Source organism: Artibeus jamaicensis, unplaced genomic scaffold (assembly GCF_021234435.1).
Source record: "Artibeus jamaicensis isolate MK-2021 breed Jamaican fruit bat unplaced genomic scaffold, CSHL_Jam_final contig_426, whole genome shotgun sequence".
Lineage (NCBI taxonomy): Eukaryota > Metazoa > Chordata > Mammalia > Chiroptera > Phyllostomidae > Artibeus > Artibeus jamaicensis.
The window spans coordinates 1,676,216-1,692,781 of NW_026521826.1; the positions used below are offsets into that span (position 1 = coordinate 1,676,216).

The 16,566-nt window shown below is 46.3% G+C and overlaps 1 protein-coding gene and 1 long non-coding RNA gene across 16 annotated transcripts in view; one reads left to right on the top strand and one right to left on the bottom strand.

Moving 5' to 3' along the window:
* The window catches only part of LOC119046299 (uncharacterized), a 50,722-nt gene that overhangs the window by 32,458 nt on the left and 1,698 nt on the right, over positions 1-16,566 (top strand). For 4 of the 9 annotated variants that reach the window (XR_008391714.1, XR_008391717.1, XR_008391718.1 and 1 more), the window contains 6 exons: positions 2,950-3,054; positions 7,091-7,150; positions 8,437-8,559; positions 8,753-10,433; positions 10,537-10,630; positions 13,461-16,161. This is a non-coding gene — a long non-coding RNA (uncharacterized LOC119046299). The other 5 variants (XR_005081954.2, XR_008391715.1, XR_008391719.1 and 2 more) reach the window with 5 other exon arrangements.
* FRMD4A (FERM domain containing 4A) overlaps positions 1,252-16,566 on the bottom strand; it is a 313,254-nt gene continuing 297,939 nt past the window's right edge. For 5 of the 7 annotated variants that reach the window (XM_053665757.1, XM_053665755.1, XM_053665758.1 and 2 more), the window contains 2 exons: positions 16,150-16,246; positions 1,252-4,346 (listed from right to left, as the gene is read on the bottom strand). In XM_053665757.1, coding sequence (XP_053521732.1) covers positions 4,244-4,346; positions 16,150-16,246 — 200 coding nt within the window. In that variant the 3' untranslated portion in view covers positions 1,252-4,243. Of the gene's footprint in view, positions 4,347-13,946; positions 14,019-16,149; positions 16,247-16,566 lie in introns of all 7 variants that reach the window. The other 2 variants (XM_053665756.1, XM_053665759.1) reach the window with 2 other exon arrangements.

The following is a 16,566-nucleotide window of genomic DNA, read 5'->3' on the forward strand; positions in this document are numbered from 1 at the left end:
ATGTTGTTGGCTGTGAGATTCTGGTTTCCTACTAGTGATGAGATGGACGTCGGCTTAGGTTAAGAGGTGGGGATTCGATTGCAGCACGTCTCTTCTGAAGTCAGCCAGTTACCTTTTTGCCCATGAACATGGGACTTTTCATACCTGCAGAGTTTGAGCTGTGGTGTGAGCACAGGGGCGGACAGCAGAGGCCGTAAAGGCCCCGAGCGTCCCGCCTGTGTCCCTGATTGGCCCAGTGCGTCCTCCACAGAACCGCGGACCACAGGGAGGCCGAGGCTGACCTCCAGAGCCCAGGGTCCCTCCTCAGCGTTTCTTCACCGGGCGTCCTGTGGGGGCAGCACCCGTGCCTGGAACACACAGCCAACCGTTCGTACTGATGGCAATACAAGTACTAAAGTAGCATCCTGAGGAGCACCTGATCTCTAATCTCACATCCTTGTGTGGAGTAGGAGAAATACACAATTGATAATGTATTATCGTTGTCTAAGCAACAAAGTGAGAATAGCATAAGAATTAGCATCTCCTAAATGAACTGAGCTTTTTGCCTACAACATCAAGCAAGGCAATAACAATAGTATCTGTATGATAGACAGTGGATATAAAAGCGATAGTATACATGTACAGTAATATTCAGTCATAAAAAAGAATAAAATCTTAACAGCATGGGTGGACCTAGAAGGTACTATACTAAGTGAAATAAGTCAGGCAGACACTGTATGATTTCACTTACATGTGGAATCTAATAACAAAATAAACAACAACAAAAAATAGAAACAGACTGATGGGCGCCACAGGCAGGGCAGTTGAGGGCAGGGCGAGAAAAGAGAAGGGATCAGGAGGCAGAGATGGGCGATTACAGAGCGGCTCCGGGGATGGCAAGCACAGGGACTCTAGTCGGCCACACTGTGGGCACCCGAAATGTCAAGGGGACACTGTAAAGTAGTTCTCTAACCACCATGCTGTACACCTGACACTAAAAATAATGTTGCATGCAAACTGTAATCAAAAAATAAAATGTTAAAGAAATTTAATAAAAAGGACAGCATCCATAGATTTACTTTAAAAACTGAGCCTGGCGAGGACACAAGCACCAAGTCCAGATTTCCAGAGCGTGCTGAGGCATTTATCACTTAGAAACAAACAAAGTCTCCAATCATGTGATCTCTCCATTTCGAAAAGGCTTTAATAAGTGTTGACAACACTGTTTTGCAAAATGTAAAGGTACTATACAAATTCTTAATACAAAAAGAATAAATTAAAAGCAGATTTTTTTTTAATTCTGCAACTTTGTCTACAACGTACATCTTCTCATTGATTACAGTTGAACAGAATCCAGTAAAATCATTTTACATGCTCTACAGTCAGTTTCAGGAGCAACCTAATCCTTTTTTCCCCATTATTAAACTAGTGTCTATTTTACACAACTTGTAATAAACTGCTGACATTAATGTATATGAAAAAACTTTACACCTAGTTAACTAAGCAGTAACTTGGTCATCTGATAGCACCAGGATGGGGTTTGCTATATTTAGAACTAAACTAATACTGAATGAAAACAAAGTGGAATTTCAACTTCTCCAACACTCGCCTCCATATAACAAAATAAAAAACCCCACCTGTCTAACAACAAAGTCTGATGTGTTCTCACCAGTCTTCTGGCTAAACAGGCCAGTTTTACACATATGCACAGAATCCAGGAGGGACTCGGTATCAGACCAGGGGTGTCATGGTTCACCTTGCTGTTTTAAAGGAATAGGGACTTATAAAGAGCTTGCAAGTGCTTGTGTACAATAACTGTATTGTTTCCCACCACATTGCTTATTCATTAATTATGTCAGTCTCCAAGGACTAATACTTTATGTACACTTTGTAGTAACTGAACGCAGCTAAACAGTAAAACCTGTTTTACTTAATCTCCGTCTTTACTACCAGACTATTGTGATGTTTGTCTGAATTGTAATCCCCCTCCCACTCCACTCCTTTCTGCTCCGGAATCCAGAACCCAGGTGTTGAGAAAGAATCTTCATCTCTCATTCCCTGAAACCCGGTTGGACTAAAAGTTTGACCTGACTGACTTCAGTCATGACGTCAAACTCCTGTACCGATTGTGTAACCTTTCCCTTTTGACTTTTCCTGTTGGCACATAGCTCAGTTTGATGATCCACATGTCAGCTTTTGGGAGAAAGAAAATTGACCCCATGTACAATGTTTCCAAATTGGGAAGGGAAAAAAACCTGCTGTTTGTACTTTTACCATCGAAATAAAAGCAACAAAAACACATCCCCAACCCCCCACCCCAAATCAATTCTCAGAACCACTTAATAACATTAAAACCAGTTTTATCCTTCCGGGTCCACCCCTAAAGTGTTCTAGGAATACTGATCCCTTCCACAAGCTGGTATTACCAACCCGGCCTCAGGCAGAGCCTCGCATGCCAGGTCCCGAATGGTCCAGAGGGTCCCAGCCTGCTGAGTCCACGCGCTTGGCCAGCTGCAGCAGAGGGTGCACCGTGTTTAGTTATTTTGTGTAATGCCCATCCATGCCCTCCTGGTCTGGTGGAGTGTTATTTTTGGACTACACATACTTAAATAACGAAGGTTTTTTTCTGCTAAAGCTAACCTCAGTCCTGCTTTCCCGTGAAACTCCCCCACCCCGGCTCCTGTCTCTGGCTGTCCAATGCTTTTCCCTTAGGAGTCATTACAGGTGAGAAAAACAGATCCCCCCGCCCCTCCCCACTTGCGCTAATAAGCACAGCATACCACCTCTGTGGAGACCGTGTTTGTGCCATTTTGAATAACCCAACTAAGAGTGTGCACTAGTTATTATTATAAAAGTAGTTCTGAGGCCTTTTGAAGATTGATGGCTTTCCAGTTGTGTATTAAGCGTAGCTTAAACACATGTAAACATGCAGCTCCCCCACCTTACGTTTGCTCTTCTTTCTTCTTTCAGTGCCTGCAGACAAACGTGGCACATCAAGGTGGCTGACGCTGCTGTAAGCATATGGGCCCCCTGGGAGCTGGTATTGTTTTCGACCCTGCTTTGCCTAGTAGACACGTGAGTAAAACCTTTCTACCAGAGGGCATACATAGTTGGGTTGTTTGAGTGAGTGACACATTGGTAACCAAAGTCGGATCTGAGCTCTTCGTCACACAAGTGCTAACAAACATAAAATGAGCCACAACAGTTAAACATTGGAATGAATTGCAATGTGCTTTTCCCTTGGTTTCCCATAAAAAGTAAAATGAAACACCTTGTGCGAAAAGACAGGATGCAGTTTTACTGGTGGTGTTACTGAGAGAACCACGTTTGGCATCCCCACCTTGTGTTTCCTGCGAGCCCTCAGAGGAGAGCAGCTTTGTGTCCGGTACAGACAGGGCTGACAGTGCAGGCCGCCGCTCCCCCAGGCCTGCCCTGCCTCGCGTCCAGACGCGCGGAGCTCCGCGGCTGTGCCAGCGAGGCCCCGCCGACGTTGCCCGCGGCACGTCAGCACGGTTCTCAGGCTCTCCACGGACAGAGAAGGTGAGTGTTAAGGGAGAGGGGAAACAGTTTACAGATGGTTGACTTTGACGTGTGTTGTAGCAGTTTAGAATTTGGAGGGTATTTCATTGCACAAAGAATGTCTTCCTCTTGGCCCCTCTTATTTTTTGTTTTTATTTTTTAATTTAAATCTTTGGCAGCATAGAACTGATTGTAATCCTCTGATGTATGTATCTGTGACATGTTAAGCTCCCTTTCATTTTTCATTACCTCCCCCTCCCCGCCAAGGAATATGTCAGGTGTCAGCTAGACATTCCCATCAGGCTTCCTCTTCCTGAAGTGCTGGGTTGGCCTCCAGGTGGCAGGCTGGCCACAGCTTAAAAAGTCTTTCTGGGTCACCCTGTACATAAGTCTCCTTTCCTGTTTTCTGTACATGCTATTTGTCCACAGGAATGTGATGCCAGCCAGCTTCTCTGATGGTTCCTGGCTAGGGGGCTGTCACGGCAGGGGGAAGCCACCAAGGTGCCATTGAGGATAGGTGCCTGGCTTGCTGTAGGCAAGAGAGCCAGGGGACACACAGTGGGACCGGAACCTTGCAGAATGTGTCCTCAGTCAGGTTTCTGAGCGTGAGGGGATGTGGAGACAGGAGAAGAGAGGTGCCGAGGGTCGAAGCTGGTGCAGGGTGACAGTGCGTCTGGGTAAGGCAAGTGAGAGGCAGTGAGGTGATCTCAGAATGGCATCGATGCGGTCAGGTTGAGGCCGCTGCTCACACGAGGGTCCCGGGCTTGGCTTTCTCCTGCCCGCACCACTGAACGTCAGCTAGTTCTGGATACAGGGAGGAATCCAAGAAACAGCTGTCACTGTAGCTCCTGCAGGGAATCCAAGGAGAGGTGGTGGTTAGTGGGGAACGGCATTTACCTGCCTGCGTTCAGAAGTGCATGCTCACTTATGTAGGGTTTCATACCGGTCAGTGGTTTTCCCTGGCCACAAGGAACTAGGCTTGATGCAGCGCCGAGTGGATAGAACGCGTTGATGGACTGAAAAAAACCCATGTAAAGAGGACCTAAACCTGAAACATCTCTGAAAGGAGGGAAGTGGAGCTAACACTTCCTTATGCAGCTGGGCCGCGTGCTGGAATCACTTGGGAGATCTGAGTCGCGGGCCAGGCTCCAGAGGCGCTGGTGTAATGGGTCTGCAGTGTGTGACTCCGGGGAGCTCCCTGTGGCCCAGCGGCACACAGCCCCTGGGGCTGGATCCCTTTTCCACAGAACAGCTGCTTTGGGTTGTCTTCCCTGGGACCCTGGGGCCGACTGACCAGATTTTACCAGATCTTTATTATGTCCTAGAAGCATATTTAAAATGTTAGGTTTTCCCATAGTGAAACTGAAGTCATGTTTTGAATTTAGTTTTTAAAAACTTTGGATCAGTGCTGACTATTTTAAGTAGTAAGTGTTGTGATTATAAAAAGGGTGCATTGAAAATATATAGTAATGTATGTAGAAAAATAAAAGACTTTAACAAGTCTTGCCCTGACTGGTGTGGTGGGTTGGGTATCATCCCACAAGGCAAAAGGCCATTGGTTCTGTTCCGGGTCAGGGCACACGCCTGGGCTGCAGGTTCAGTCCCCAGCCAGGACTTATGCAAGATGGATGTTTCTCTCCCTCTCTTTCATCCTCTCTCTAAAAATATATAAATCTTAAAATACATATTTTTTAAAAGGTAGGCATCACTAAGTAGATTGAGTAGAAAGAATTTTTACATATCAAGAAGTAATCACACAGACATGTATGTTGCAGCCAATAATCATCACTAGGACTCATTTTCAGGAAAGGTGGCCCTCTCTGTGGTATCTTGCTCTTTCAGAGCAAGATAAAGGTTGGGATTTGCCCAGGAGGCCCCTCTTCAGCAGGGAGCAGCCCACAGGGCCTGAGGAGGTGGAGCCTCACATTGTCTCCCCCCAGCCCTGTTGCTGGCCCCGCTAACCTGGGCGCCGTTCCTGCAGTTGCAGTGTGGTCTGCAGTGACTTGTGTGCTCATTCTTGTGTTGTTTGCTCTCATTAGTAGTGTATTTTCATTTGCGCTGATTTCTGAAGGCATGAAACCTCTAGGCTTTTAACCCAACCTTCAGTTTTTGAGTGATGTTCCTGTGAATGACATCGGGCTGTGAGTTGTAGATCTGTGTGTTTTTAAGGCAGTATTTTCACGTTTGACCTCTCTGGAGCCTATGCCAGTTAGCGGCAGAAAGCTCTGTTTGGAACCCCCTTGAGGACGTTCCATAAAATGTCAGAAGATTCTCTCCCCTGCTGACCTGTCTCCCCATACCCAGTGCTAGGGTTAGGGTTGGGATGGATGCCAGGAGGAGCCCCCAGTGTGGGTCAAGAACAGCATCTTAAACATGGCCTCATGAACCAGCTTATGGTCGGAAAAATGATTCAGTTGTCACCACTTCAGTTTGATTTGCTCACTTCTCTAGGAATAATTGGATGAAGGCATTCTGGATTTTGTAAATGTTTCTCATCTGTCTTAAAAAAAGAAAGTTGGAAAATCCCGAGGCATCTGCGAGCATACGGTGGGCTTCATTGAGAGTCTTGTGCCTGGAACCTTGGTTAATGCTGCTTAAATGTGGCTTCAGATGCAAAGTGACCAAATTCCTTAATTATGTACTAGCCGTGGATATCAGACTCAGAAGAGTGTTTACATGGTAAATGGCTGACTGCCTTACACCCACCCTGCAAACTCCTTGTCTGCCCTAACAAAACAGATGTTGCCATTGTGTCTGAGGAGTTGGGAAACTTTTGGGGGCAAAAAGTAGTTGGACCCCACAATGGATATAGGTTGTTCCTCAGGCACGTGGGCGGGGTTGGTGCCCTGGGGGTCCCTCTGGAACGTCCTGTGGTCCTGCAGGTACTCTCTGTCAGCTGTCACCCAAACCTTTACAAGGGTAGACGAGGGTCTCAGGTAGGCCAACTAGACTCCTTCAGCCAGTCACTGGTTCACAGGTGGGCATGCGCCAAAGCAAGGCCAAGCAGCTTTCACAGGACACGGGTGTGAGTCTCCCCTGGAGAAGGCACCACAGTGGCAGGAGTGGGGGTGGCGATGGAAAGGGCGCTCGCAAGCCCAGGCTGCACCTCGGCCCTTAGCCATGAGCCGTGACTCCCTAATGTAGAAAGAAGAGTTGGATCCAGAGTGGTTCTGGAAGTTGGAAAAAATTAAGTTTACCTGCTCAGAAGGCTACTGTTTGTGGAGAAGACAGTTAAGATTTTTTACTTGCCTAAGTTCCAGTTTTTTCCTTCTGATAAGGATGACCTCCCTGCAGGTTGCATTTCAAAGAGAACCCAGAGGAGAGTTCCTGCAGAAGACCAGGTGGAACATTTATATCTTAAAGGCACAGAGAAAAGCTGTTTCCTAAATCCAGATCTTTTACAACCTTTTGCAAGCCTTTTGAGACAGTAAGGGAGGTTCTGGGATTACTAAAAAGGATAGGCAGGATCCGAATTGTTTTGAGTGCTGCATTTCTGTTCTTATAAAGATTTTTGATTCCTCAAGGAATTAAGGTGCAATTTAACTGAATAAAGAACTTGAAGTGTACTCAGTTGAGTTTTGCTTTTTAACAGTTTGGTAGCACTGCTGGAACTTAAGGTGCTATCTCAAGGCTTCATGGACAAGAAACACAGGTACTCGTCTCTGTGAACCTTTTGAATTCCTTTTCTCCCCATTTCTGGGGGTCATGGGTAAGTTCCTCTGGGTCCCAAGCTCTGCCCTCTGTGCTGTTAGCAATCTAACTGGCTCCCCAGTGAGTGGGTCGGTCTAGACTCACAGGAGGCTCCAGCAGAGCACCAGTCATTAGCTCTTGCTTGGTCCACAGCGCCCATTTGCTGAGGTCTTTGGGTTCCTTCCAGTTTCACTTTGGGAACTGCTGGTGGTGCACACCTAAGGCTTTCTCTTGGCCAGTCCACAGTACCTTCTCTTTGGTCACTGCTGGTTTCTGTTAATGTGCACATGAGGTAAAGGAATAATAGTTCTGTGGTTAATGGGATCTTAGAACCCAAAAGCTGATGGCCGCAGGTTGAGCACTTATTTAACTCCACGACACATGCTAGGACAAGTTGGTCGCAAAACAGACCCCAGACCGACACTAGATCACCTGCCAACCTCACAAAACTTTTCATGCATTTAAGTATTAATTTGGCTATGAGAGACCTGGTGCTTAAATGAAGAAATGGAATCTTCAAATTCTTCCAGAAACACCATTTGTGTCCATCTGTTCTTTTAAAAACTAGTGAGTTTTGCATCATCGTACTTGTCTCAAGGCTAAAATTTTAAAGTGAAAATTGACATCTATATGTTTATGTGTATATATTATAAATGTGTACTATTTTTCTACTTCTGGATGGTATCACCAAAATTAGTTTGTAAATGAGCCCTATTTAATTGGCTTAAAGAAAAATAAGTACTTATCAAATTAAGTATTCTAAATGCTCTGAAATGTACAAACTTAGATGTTTTTCAAATTTATGTGATCTAGGGTAAATGTTTAGTAAATAAAAGCTAATTTAAGTTTGTTGGTTTAATTAAAATATTTATGTACTCAGAGTTACCAGCTTTACTATAATGCAGAGAAATACTCTTATCCTACCAGGGCTTACTAGTCAAAGGAGTTGGTGATCTCTGTTACAAAATTTGTCGGCAAGGAAGGTACTTAAGACCTTCCTTAAGGTCTTAAGGTTTGCTGTTGAACATCTTGAGAAATTTTCATGCCCAACCTAAGCACAGTTGTTGAGAGCAAGTGATAAACAAATACGGATTGGTCACGGTCTGTGTATTTATCATTGGCTTTCCTCAAATAGCTTTTCCCTATTGATAAACAACTGTCTCTTTTATAGCAAAACAACTGTCTCTTTTATAGCAAAGACATCTTACTTGAAAACATCATCCCGACATGGGATTTTTTTCCCCACAGTGACCTCAGAACTCACGTCACTGGTCAGGCGATCCAGGAACGCTGCGTCGTCGCACCTGTGCCTCAGAGGCCGCACTGCCCCTGCCGTCCTCAGGACGTGTGGCATCATTAGACCCCAATTTGGTGAGTCTCAGAAACTTCACTGGACCAAGGTGCTGTCACTGATCCAAAAAACCTAAGGTTGTTCTTCCTTAACTTTTGAAAAACATAAGCTTGCTCCCGGCAAAACAGCACCTGCCCCCTACTCTGATCAGCAGAGTGCACAACTGGACCTACGAAACATTGCTAGTTACCTGTTCTCTACTTCCAAAAACAGCTCTCAAAAGTTTAAGAAGCCTGTGCTGAACAAGAATCCATCCTGACATCTGATTCCCCTCATGACCTACCTTCTGGAGAATACCACTCCCGAAAAAGTCGTAAACTTAAAGGACTCCCTCTTCCTGTGTTGGGAAGACCTTTCCTGGTACTGCTCACCAGTTCCTGTGCAGCCAACCTTGAAGGCATCTATGTCTAATTCAAGGAGTCACAAGACCTAAAGGGACCAGGAAAGCCATCGGTGATCTCAAACTCAGAATCTTCGAACAGCCAGAGCAGGCAACACTGGATGTGGACAGCTATCCCAAACACCTGACCAGGCCTCAGAGTATGACAGCTTGATTTCGACCACTGTTCTCCTTTACTGTGAAAATCACAAGGAGGGAAACGGACTCTTCTACTTTTCTCTTCCTATTGGTCCTTGATTATGTATGTATATGTAATGCCCTTGTCTGTATCTCCCAGGTGGCTGCCAAGGGTTGTAACCTTCCAGGCTGCTGGATTTGCCACCTAAAACTCCGTGTCTCCTGTGATGTAGGACACCCTGGTCCTTCCTATAACTGGTTTTTCTTCTGTCCCTACTGCCACCATAAACAATACCCTAACTCCCTTGGGGGTCAGCTACAGTGTGTACTTCTGCTGCCAGCCTCCCTCTGTGTCGTTTTTCCCCTTTATACTTCCCCAGTTAGACAAAAATACCTGTGCACACCGTAGTACACTTGTGACCCCCAAGTTACTATTATGTAACTCAAACCTGTCCTGGTGACAAAAACACCTTACCAGGAGCATCCACCTTTGCAAGGAATTTTAGGCTGGGAGGTCTAGTTCCCAGGGGCACTGAAACCCTAAGCTATCTTAGGCTGGCACATAACTGGGCACTGCTTCTTAGGTTATACACTATACCCCCAACCGTCCACAACCTGTCCACAGAAAACTGAGCTACTGCACCAATCAACTCTGCTGAATTTAAATCAAGTTAAGGTAGGACTTACCAGGAGCATTGAGGATTCACTTCCTTTGGGAGATCCCTACTTGTCTGGTGAAGAGTGAGTACAAAATGAGGCTCTGAGCACAAAACCCTTTACGCCTTGGCAACATCACCCACCCTACACCAGAGTCTTAGCTGCCCAACAAAACCACCTGGACTCTCCAGCTAGAGCTGTCCTTGACGACAGGACAGTCCTTGATTACCTTGTCCCTGAACAAACAGGTGTCTAGTCTGCGCCACTTGTACTTGGGTACAGTTTTGGGAAACTTGAGATTCAATTATATAAAATTCAAGGTCAAGCACAATCTAATCTGACTCACCTTGTAATTTTGATTTATTCAGCTGGTTACTGGTAGGATTGGGCTCGTGGGTTACAATTTGGGTTTTCTATTTGTCATTTTGTTTCGATTTTTAATCAGTTGTTGTCTTTGTAAAAATAACAAACATGATAGATTAATGCTTGCCCAGTGTTTCATACTGATGCCTCGATCCTCTACTCTGATCCATTACAGGAAGTTGCTCAAATGTGGCCTTTTAGATGCTAACAACCCTGAAAACTTATCTCACCCTGAAGGAAGATGTCTAGTCATGGCATCATGGGGAGAAATAAACAAAATGGGTGGAGTCCATGCAGAAGAAATGCCCAGTGATAAACTGAGTGATCAACACCCCATAACAAGGACTCCATCCAAAAGTAAGTAGAAAGGTAAACCCAAACTAAAACAGAGTTACTTATGTCAGGGACAAAACGGAGATGGTCAGCACTGGCTTATACACAGAATAACCTTATCTTTCAGGAACTTCTAGCTCTTCTCAACTCCCCAGCCACCAAGACTGTCCATCCCCACATCTGGACTTCCTTGTTCCCGACTCAGCTACTTTGACTCAAAGGTACCACTTGTAGACATTTCTTCTTGTTTCAATGATGCCCATGAAATCCACTTGCCATTTCCCTCTTCCATGGGACTAGACACCTGTGGGTGACCCTTCTCTGCCCCAAGAGACATGTACTGCATCTAACCATGTCTTTGGTTAAGGGGGCAAAAAAAAAACCCCACCAAATGACATGGTCGATCAGTGATACTGTCTGCAAAAGCTCTTGTTCAAGGAGAAATGTGAAAGGATTTCAACCCAAAGTGGAACTGGAGGATATTAATTGGAAATTCCACGTAAGTGTCCTCAGAAAAGCAGAACTTAAGAACTGGGAGACCAGTTTCCTGCCTGATTAACAGAACACCAACACTTACCTCCCGACAAGTGAACATCTACCACGAATCTGTGTCTATCCTCAAGCCAGTGAATTTACTGTTTAGACTCTGACTGGACCCTCCTTGCCCCTTTTCATTCCTTGCCCATAAATACAGCCCACCCCAAACCCTCAGTGGACTCACCTGTACCTTGCTATATCATGCATTTCCAGAATCGCAACTCCTCTGCTATTCCTGAATAAAAATCAGTTTCTGCCCGTTTGCGCTCCCTTCAGTTCATCTCTTACACAGGTTCACAGCCATTATGGGAGTGTTCCAATTAAACCACAGCACTGATTTAAGTTATGCAGTCGAAAATAAGGGCTCCCCAATCAAACACAATGGGATACCTATTTTAATTGTCATGCAAATACTTCCAAAAGGCTTCACGATGACAAAATAGCTTCACTGCAAGATTCATTGCACAAAGACTAATACAAAATGAAAGACACAGAGGTACTTAAAAGACATGACTCTTCCTACCCTCCTTCACCCGAGCCCTCAGTCTGACCTCTCCGAGTTGCCTTTCCAGCCTACGGCCACACCGCCCTGCAGGCAGCCCATCTCTTTAGACTGCCTTTCCACTCTAAAGAGGCTGTAAGACCTGAACAAAAGTCTGCGAAGTATTTAAAACAAAAGACTGAGGGAAAACAAAAGTCCATGGAAAACCTTGCCAAATTCTGGGAGATACCAGGGTTGCACTCTACTTTAAACTGTACTCTCCCTGGAGCCGGCGAGGGGTGAGAACTCTTCCCAGAGTCGGTGCTCCCAGGCACCTGTAGTGCCAGGTCTGTCAGTCAGCATGGTTTATGGCACACTGAAAAATTTACTGTGAGGGAGAGCATACTTCTAAAAATTAAGAAATGTAAATAATTACAAGTTTGCCAGCCACAGAATGTTAGTGTAACAAACAGTTCACAATTAGATCTTAGTGTTCACTAGGATTAAGGATTCTAAGGGTGGTCATCCAACCTCCAAGCAACGGCTGGGTTTGCTATGATGCTGCTGATTCTCTGGTTCTGTTGGTCCCACACTTCTCCCTGAGTTTCGATCCCCCCATTGCTTTGGGGCGCACTCATCTCCCTCTCTCTGGTTAACAGCGCAGACTCGGGAAACCCTGCATCCAGGCTCTGTGTCCAAAGACAGGGACACGAGGCACGGCTACCCCAGGATAAAACCACCCGTGCAGTCTACAGACCCTCAAGTTTCACTGGCCTGCATGGTTACCGTCTTTTAAGTCCTGTCACACAGGCTGCTGCTGTGACCCACGAACGCCACTTCTGCACCTAGTTAACACTTAGGGGAAGTTGAGACTCAGCTACAGAAGATCACTGAATAAGCAGTGAGCTGCAGAGCCGTAGCTGGGAGTAGTCTTATATTCTGATCGCATCTCTCAGCTGGGCTGAGAGTCTGCTCAAAGAGGGGAAATTGTTCAAAACAAGACAGTGGGCTCAAAATGGAACTGCCTTCTACCAAACAGAGACTTAACTGGGCTCTCCCAGAAATGGCTTCTGGAACCCGCAAGGGCAGCCCCAGTGTGGCAACCTGAGAGCCCTGAAGGAAAGTCGCCGTGCAGTGACCAAGCCGCTTGTTCACGCTGCCTCTGCCTGTAAAAGTCTTTATTCAGTCAGCTCCTCAGAGCCCCTTTCTCTCTGCTAGACTGAAAGGTGTCTGATTCATGAATCAGTGAATAAAGTCAGTAAAATCTATAAATTTACTCGAATTTTGTTTAACACCATTCCTTAAAGGCAAAGCCCCTGTTTTCCTAATCCTTCATCTGCCAACTCAGGGACTTGTAGTTAAAACTGTGTCCGTGTCTCTCTCCTGATGTGTTCAGACCGAAGTCCAGCTCGCTCTCTACAGCAAAACGAGACTCTCTGCTGTTCCCCAGACGCCCTGCTAGTTTCCGCACCTGTGTTTTTGCCCTTGGAAGGGCCTCTCAGCTGCCTCCTTTCTAACCCCCACCCCGGCCTCTGAAGTCAGGTTCAGGCAGCATCTGCAAGAAGCCAGAAGTCCTTTCCGCTCAGATTCCTTTTAGCACTTTGTTCAAAGTCTCCAAGTACTTCATACATAAGTGCTGCAAGTTTCTTACTCCTCTTGTATACAAAATCCTGATAGGTTTACAAATTGGTGATTTGAGTTTGAACCCTTAGGACTCTGGTCTCTAGCATGGTTCCTAGAATATAGTGAGGGTTCAATTTTTTTTAAACTCTTTATTCACTTCTGAATACCATCCTTATCTTTTCAGTCAACGCTTGAAACACTACGTAATTTCAATGTCTTATCTTCCGGTTCAGTTCTGCTGGTCCCTAAGGCCAGGACCTGGACCAGGTGTTGCTGCTGTTTTTATACCCACCACAGCAGTGCATTTGATTCACCCAGGGATCTTGTTAAAATGCAGACTCAAATTGAGTAGGTCCAGAAGTCTAGCTTTCTAACCAGCTCCCAGATGACGATGCTCTTGTATCATGTAGGGACCGCATTTTGGAAAGCAGGACCGTGCGGCATTTGGGAGTATATACACCTGTCACTCAGAAATCTTGGAAGGAAATCATCAGAGATTTTCCCATGCTCCTGGATCAACTCTGACTGTGGTGCTTTGAAACCTACACTGCACGATGCTTTGCTTTTCATGGGCAGGTCACTACGTGAGTAAAAGTATCTGCCAAGTATTTGCATGTATGTAGAGCCTGGGGAGATCTAAAATACACTCTGGGGTCTTTTCTGGGAAGTAGCGTAAGAATCTCTAACATCTGATATAAAAACATACATATAAACATTTCGTTCCACAGGTATCTAGAAATCAGACATAAAAACAATGGCTTCCACACCATGCAGATGTTTCCTTCTGGGAATTATGATATGGGCAAGGGCAACACATACGCAACACATCTGAGACCACAAACTCATAAGCAGTGAAGGGGGAAGAGCTGTAAGAACAAAACATTCCCTTACGATACCTCTACTCATCAGTACTTTGGTGAGTTGGAGACTCAGACCCGTCCATAATGGGCGAGTGTTCTGTTGCTTCTCTGAACAAAGGAAAGCAGAAGGAGGAAGAGAAGAGAGGTCACGTTAAAGAGAGGAACCGACACAGACACGATTTGCAGCTCATTGAAACACTGGAAAGGCCAGCTGAATACACACCTGAGTGTTAGTGACAAGTAAGTCATGCAGAACTTTCACCCCCGTGAGTGAGTCAGAAGACCTCTCTAGTCTGTTAGGAAGGCAGGCTTTGGCACTTTCTGCCCATTTCTCATTTTCTTGTCGCATCATAGAGAATAGTTGTTAATGATAATTTAACTCAGTCTGATTAAAAAGTTTTACTGCAAGGACCAAAATAGCTTTTTGTTTCAAATCTCTCGAGTCCTCACTGGCTGTATGTGGTGAAACACGAGCAGGGTTGAAGACCCCGTGAAGGGCACTTACACATTTCAGAGCCTGCAGTCGGGTAAATAAATCTGTTTGGGTCCTGTGAGACTGGGGTGATCCAGAAAATTCGGAGGATCCAGAGAGAGAGCCGGGAACCTGGAGTCCCTTATTCAGATGAAATGGTTTACCACTGGGGGTGCCACAGATACAGAAGATGGGTGGTTTTTATGAGTCGGTCTTGGTGAGACTCCCGGGCACTAGGCCTACTAGCAGCTGCCCGGCCGCACAAGCTAGAGCTGGGGTGTGGATGGTAAGGGAGTGTTTTCAGGATCTGCAATAAGGACAGAAGGGAAGTTGCTGCCCCCAAACAGACCCAGAAGTGGGAGTGGACATAAGAACACTGTCAAACTTTAGTGGGCATCAGAATACCCTGGGGGGTTTGCTAAAACACAGACACCAGGCCCCACCGCGAGACTTTTTGACTCAGTAGGCCACGGATGGGCCCAAAAACGTGCACTTCTAACAAGATCCCCCATGATGCTGCTGGTCTGGGGGCTGCACTTGGAGCACCACTGGCCTGGTGGAGAGAGGGCTATGGGGCACAGAGTGCAGGGCTGAAATTCCAGCTCCATCCGGCCCCGTAACTTTGGGCAAGGCACTTACTTTCTGTTAGCCTTCTCTATAAAACTAAAAGATCGGCTGCTTCCTGAGTGAGGTTGTATATGTTAGAAGAAATTTCCAGCATTTGAGTACAAAGCAAGCACTCAAACATAAGCTCCACTATCTTCTGTCACATAAGGCCCCATAAAGCCTGGTTTAAAAGCACTACAGATAAATCTACAGGAACAAAAAATGTCTGCCAAGCATGAGAGTCAGAAATGCAGTCAGTGGAGCCACTCCTGGTCCTACTGTTTTCTGATAATTCAACTCACACAGAGCTTTCAGACATCCCCACCGATGCTCCAGCAAATGAGAAACTCACTAGATCTGGATGAAGGGACCCTTAAACTCCCAACAGGCATTGGGAGTATGTAACCGCTTAGAGGTGATGTCTTAGGAGCAACAGAAGAGGCAAGAACCGAGCAGAAAGCAGGCTCCGCACACCCGCCAGCAGACCAGCACACAGCCTAAGTGCCCTCGAGATTAGGGTGTCCATCTACACTGCATGCTATAAAAGAGGCCATGTCTTGGTTTTGTCATCCTGCTGTGGGCCACTTAAAGGTCTCAAGGTACCTGATCCCCTTTGTGCGTTGATTAAGCAGTTGGCCAGGACAGAGACAGGATTTGAACCTTTTGCCTTTTTTCTTAAGATGCACCCTGATACCAAACGGCGGGCACCCCAAGGAGCAGGTCAGACATGGGACCAGGGCCCAGCACCAGGTGCTCACCCTGGTCTCTGTCCCCTCCCTCCTTCGCTCCTGGCATTGGGAAATTGTCCTGGGAGAACCAGAACCAAACTCACATGCTGCCTGGAATTATGACCAAGGTGGCACAGTTGGACTTGTGTTACCACCTCCCCGACGTTCTTGGGGCCATTGCCCACATTACGAGAGAGTAGAGAGAATTCCCCATCTACAGGGACAGTGATGGAAAGGAGAGGGGAAGAAGGGGCAGTTCGTGAGGCTTCTTTGGAAAAGGAAGGTTTCCAGGAATGAAGAACACTCATCATTCTTTTCCTGATAACCCCTCTGCTACTAGGATCTCATACTCATTACCCTCTTCCTAACTGATAAGGAAGGCTGAGGATCATTCCAGAACCTGGGAGAAGAGGAAAGATCTGACAGAACTCACCCAGTCTGCCAGGTTAGGATGTGGTGGGGACTGCTTGGGGGGGTTGCTCCAATTTCACTCGAAGGCGTTGAGCTTCTCTGGCTTTGAGGTAAGGCAGCTGTATGTAGGCGATGCAGAAAGACAGGGGTCAGACACCAGTCAAGTGAAGGGGCTTCTTTCCAGAGATGCTGGGTATGACCCTGTAGCAGGGTCACACTGCGGAAACATGGACCTCCTCCCCACATTCACCCAGTCACATTTTCTCCCCAACCACACAGCAGCTGGACCCTGAGTCAAGACAACCTGGGAGCCTAAGTTCCTGTTTTGCCACTGGGCAGTGGCCACGAGGATTGCAATAGCCTCCACAGCAGCACAGAACCCGCCGCCCCCCAGGCCCTGAGGGAGTCCTGCGCAGGGCTAATGCCGGAGGGCCTGTTT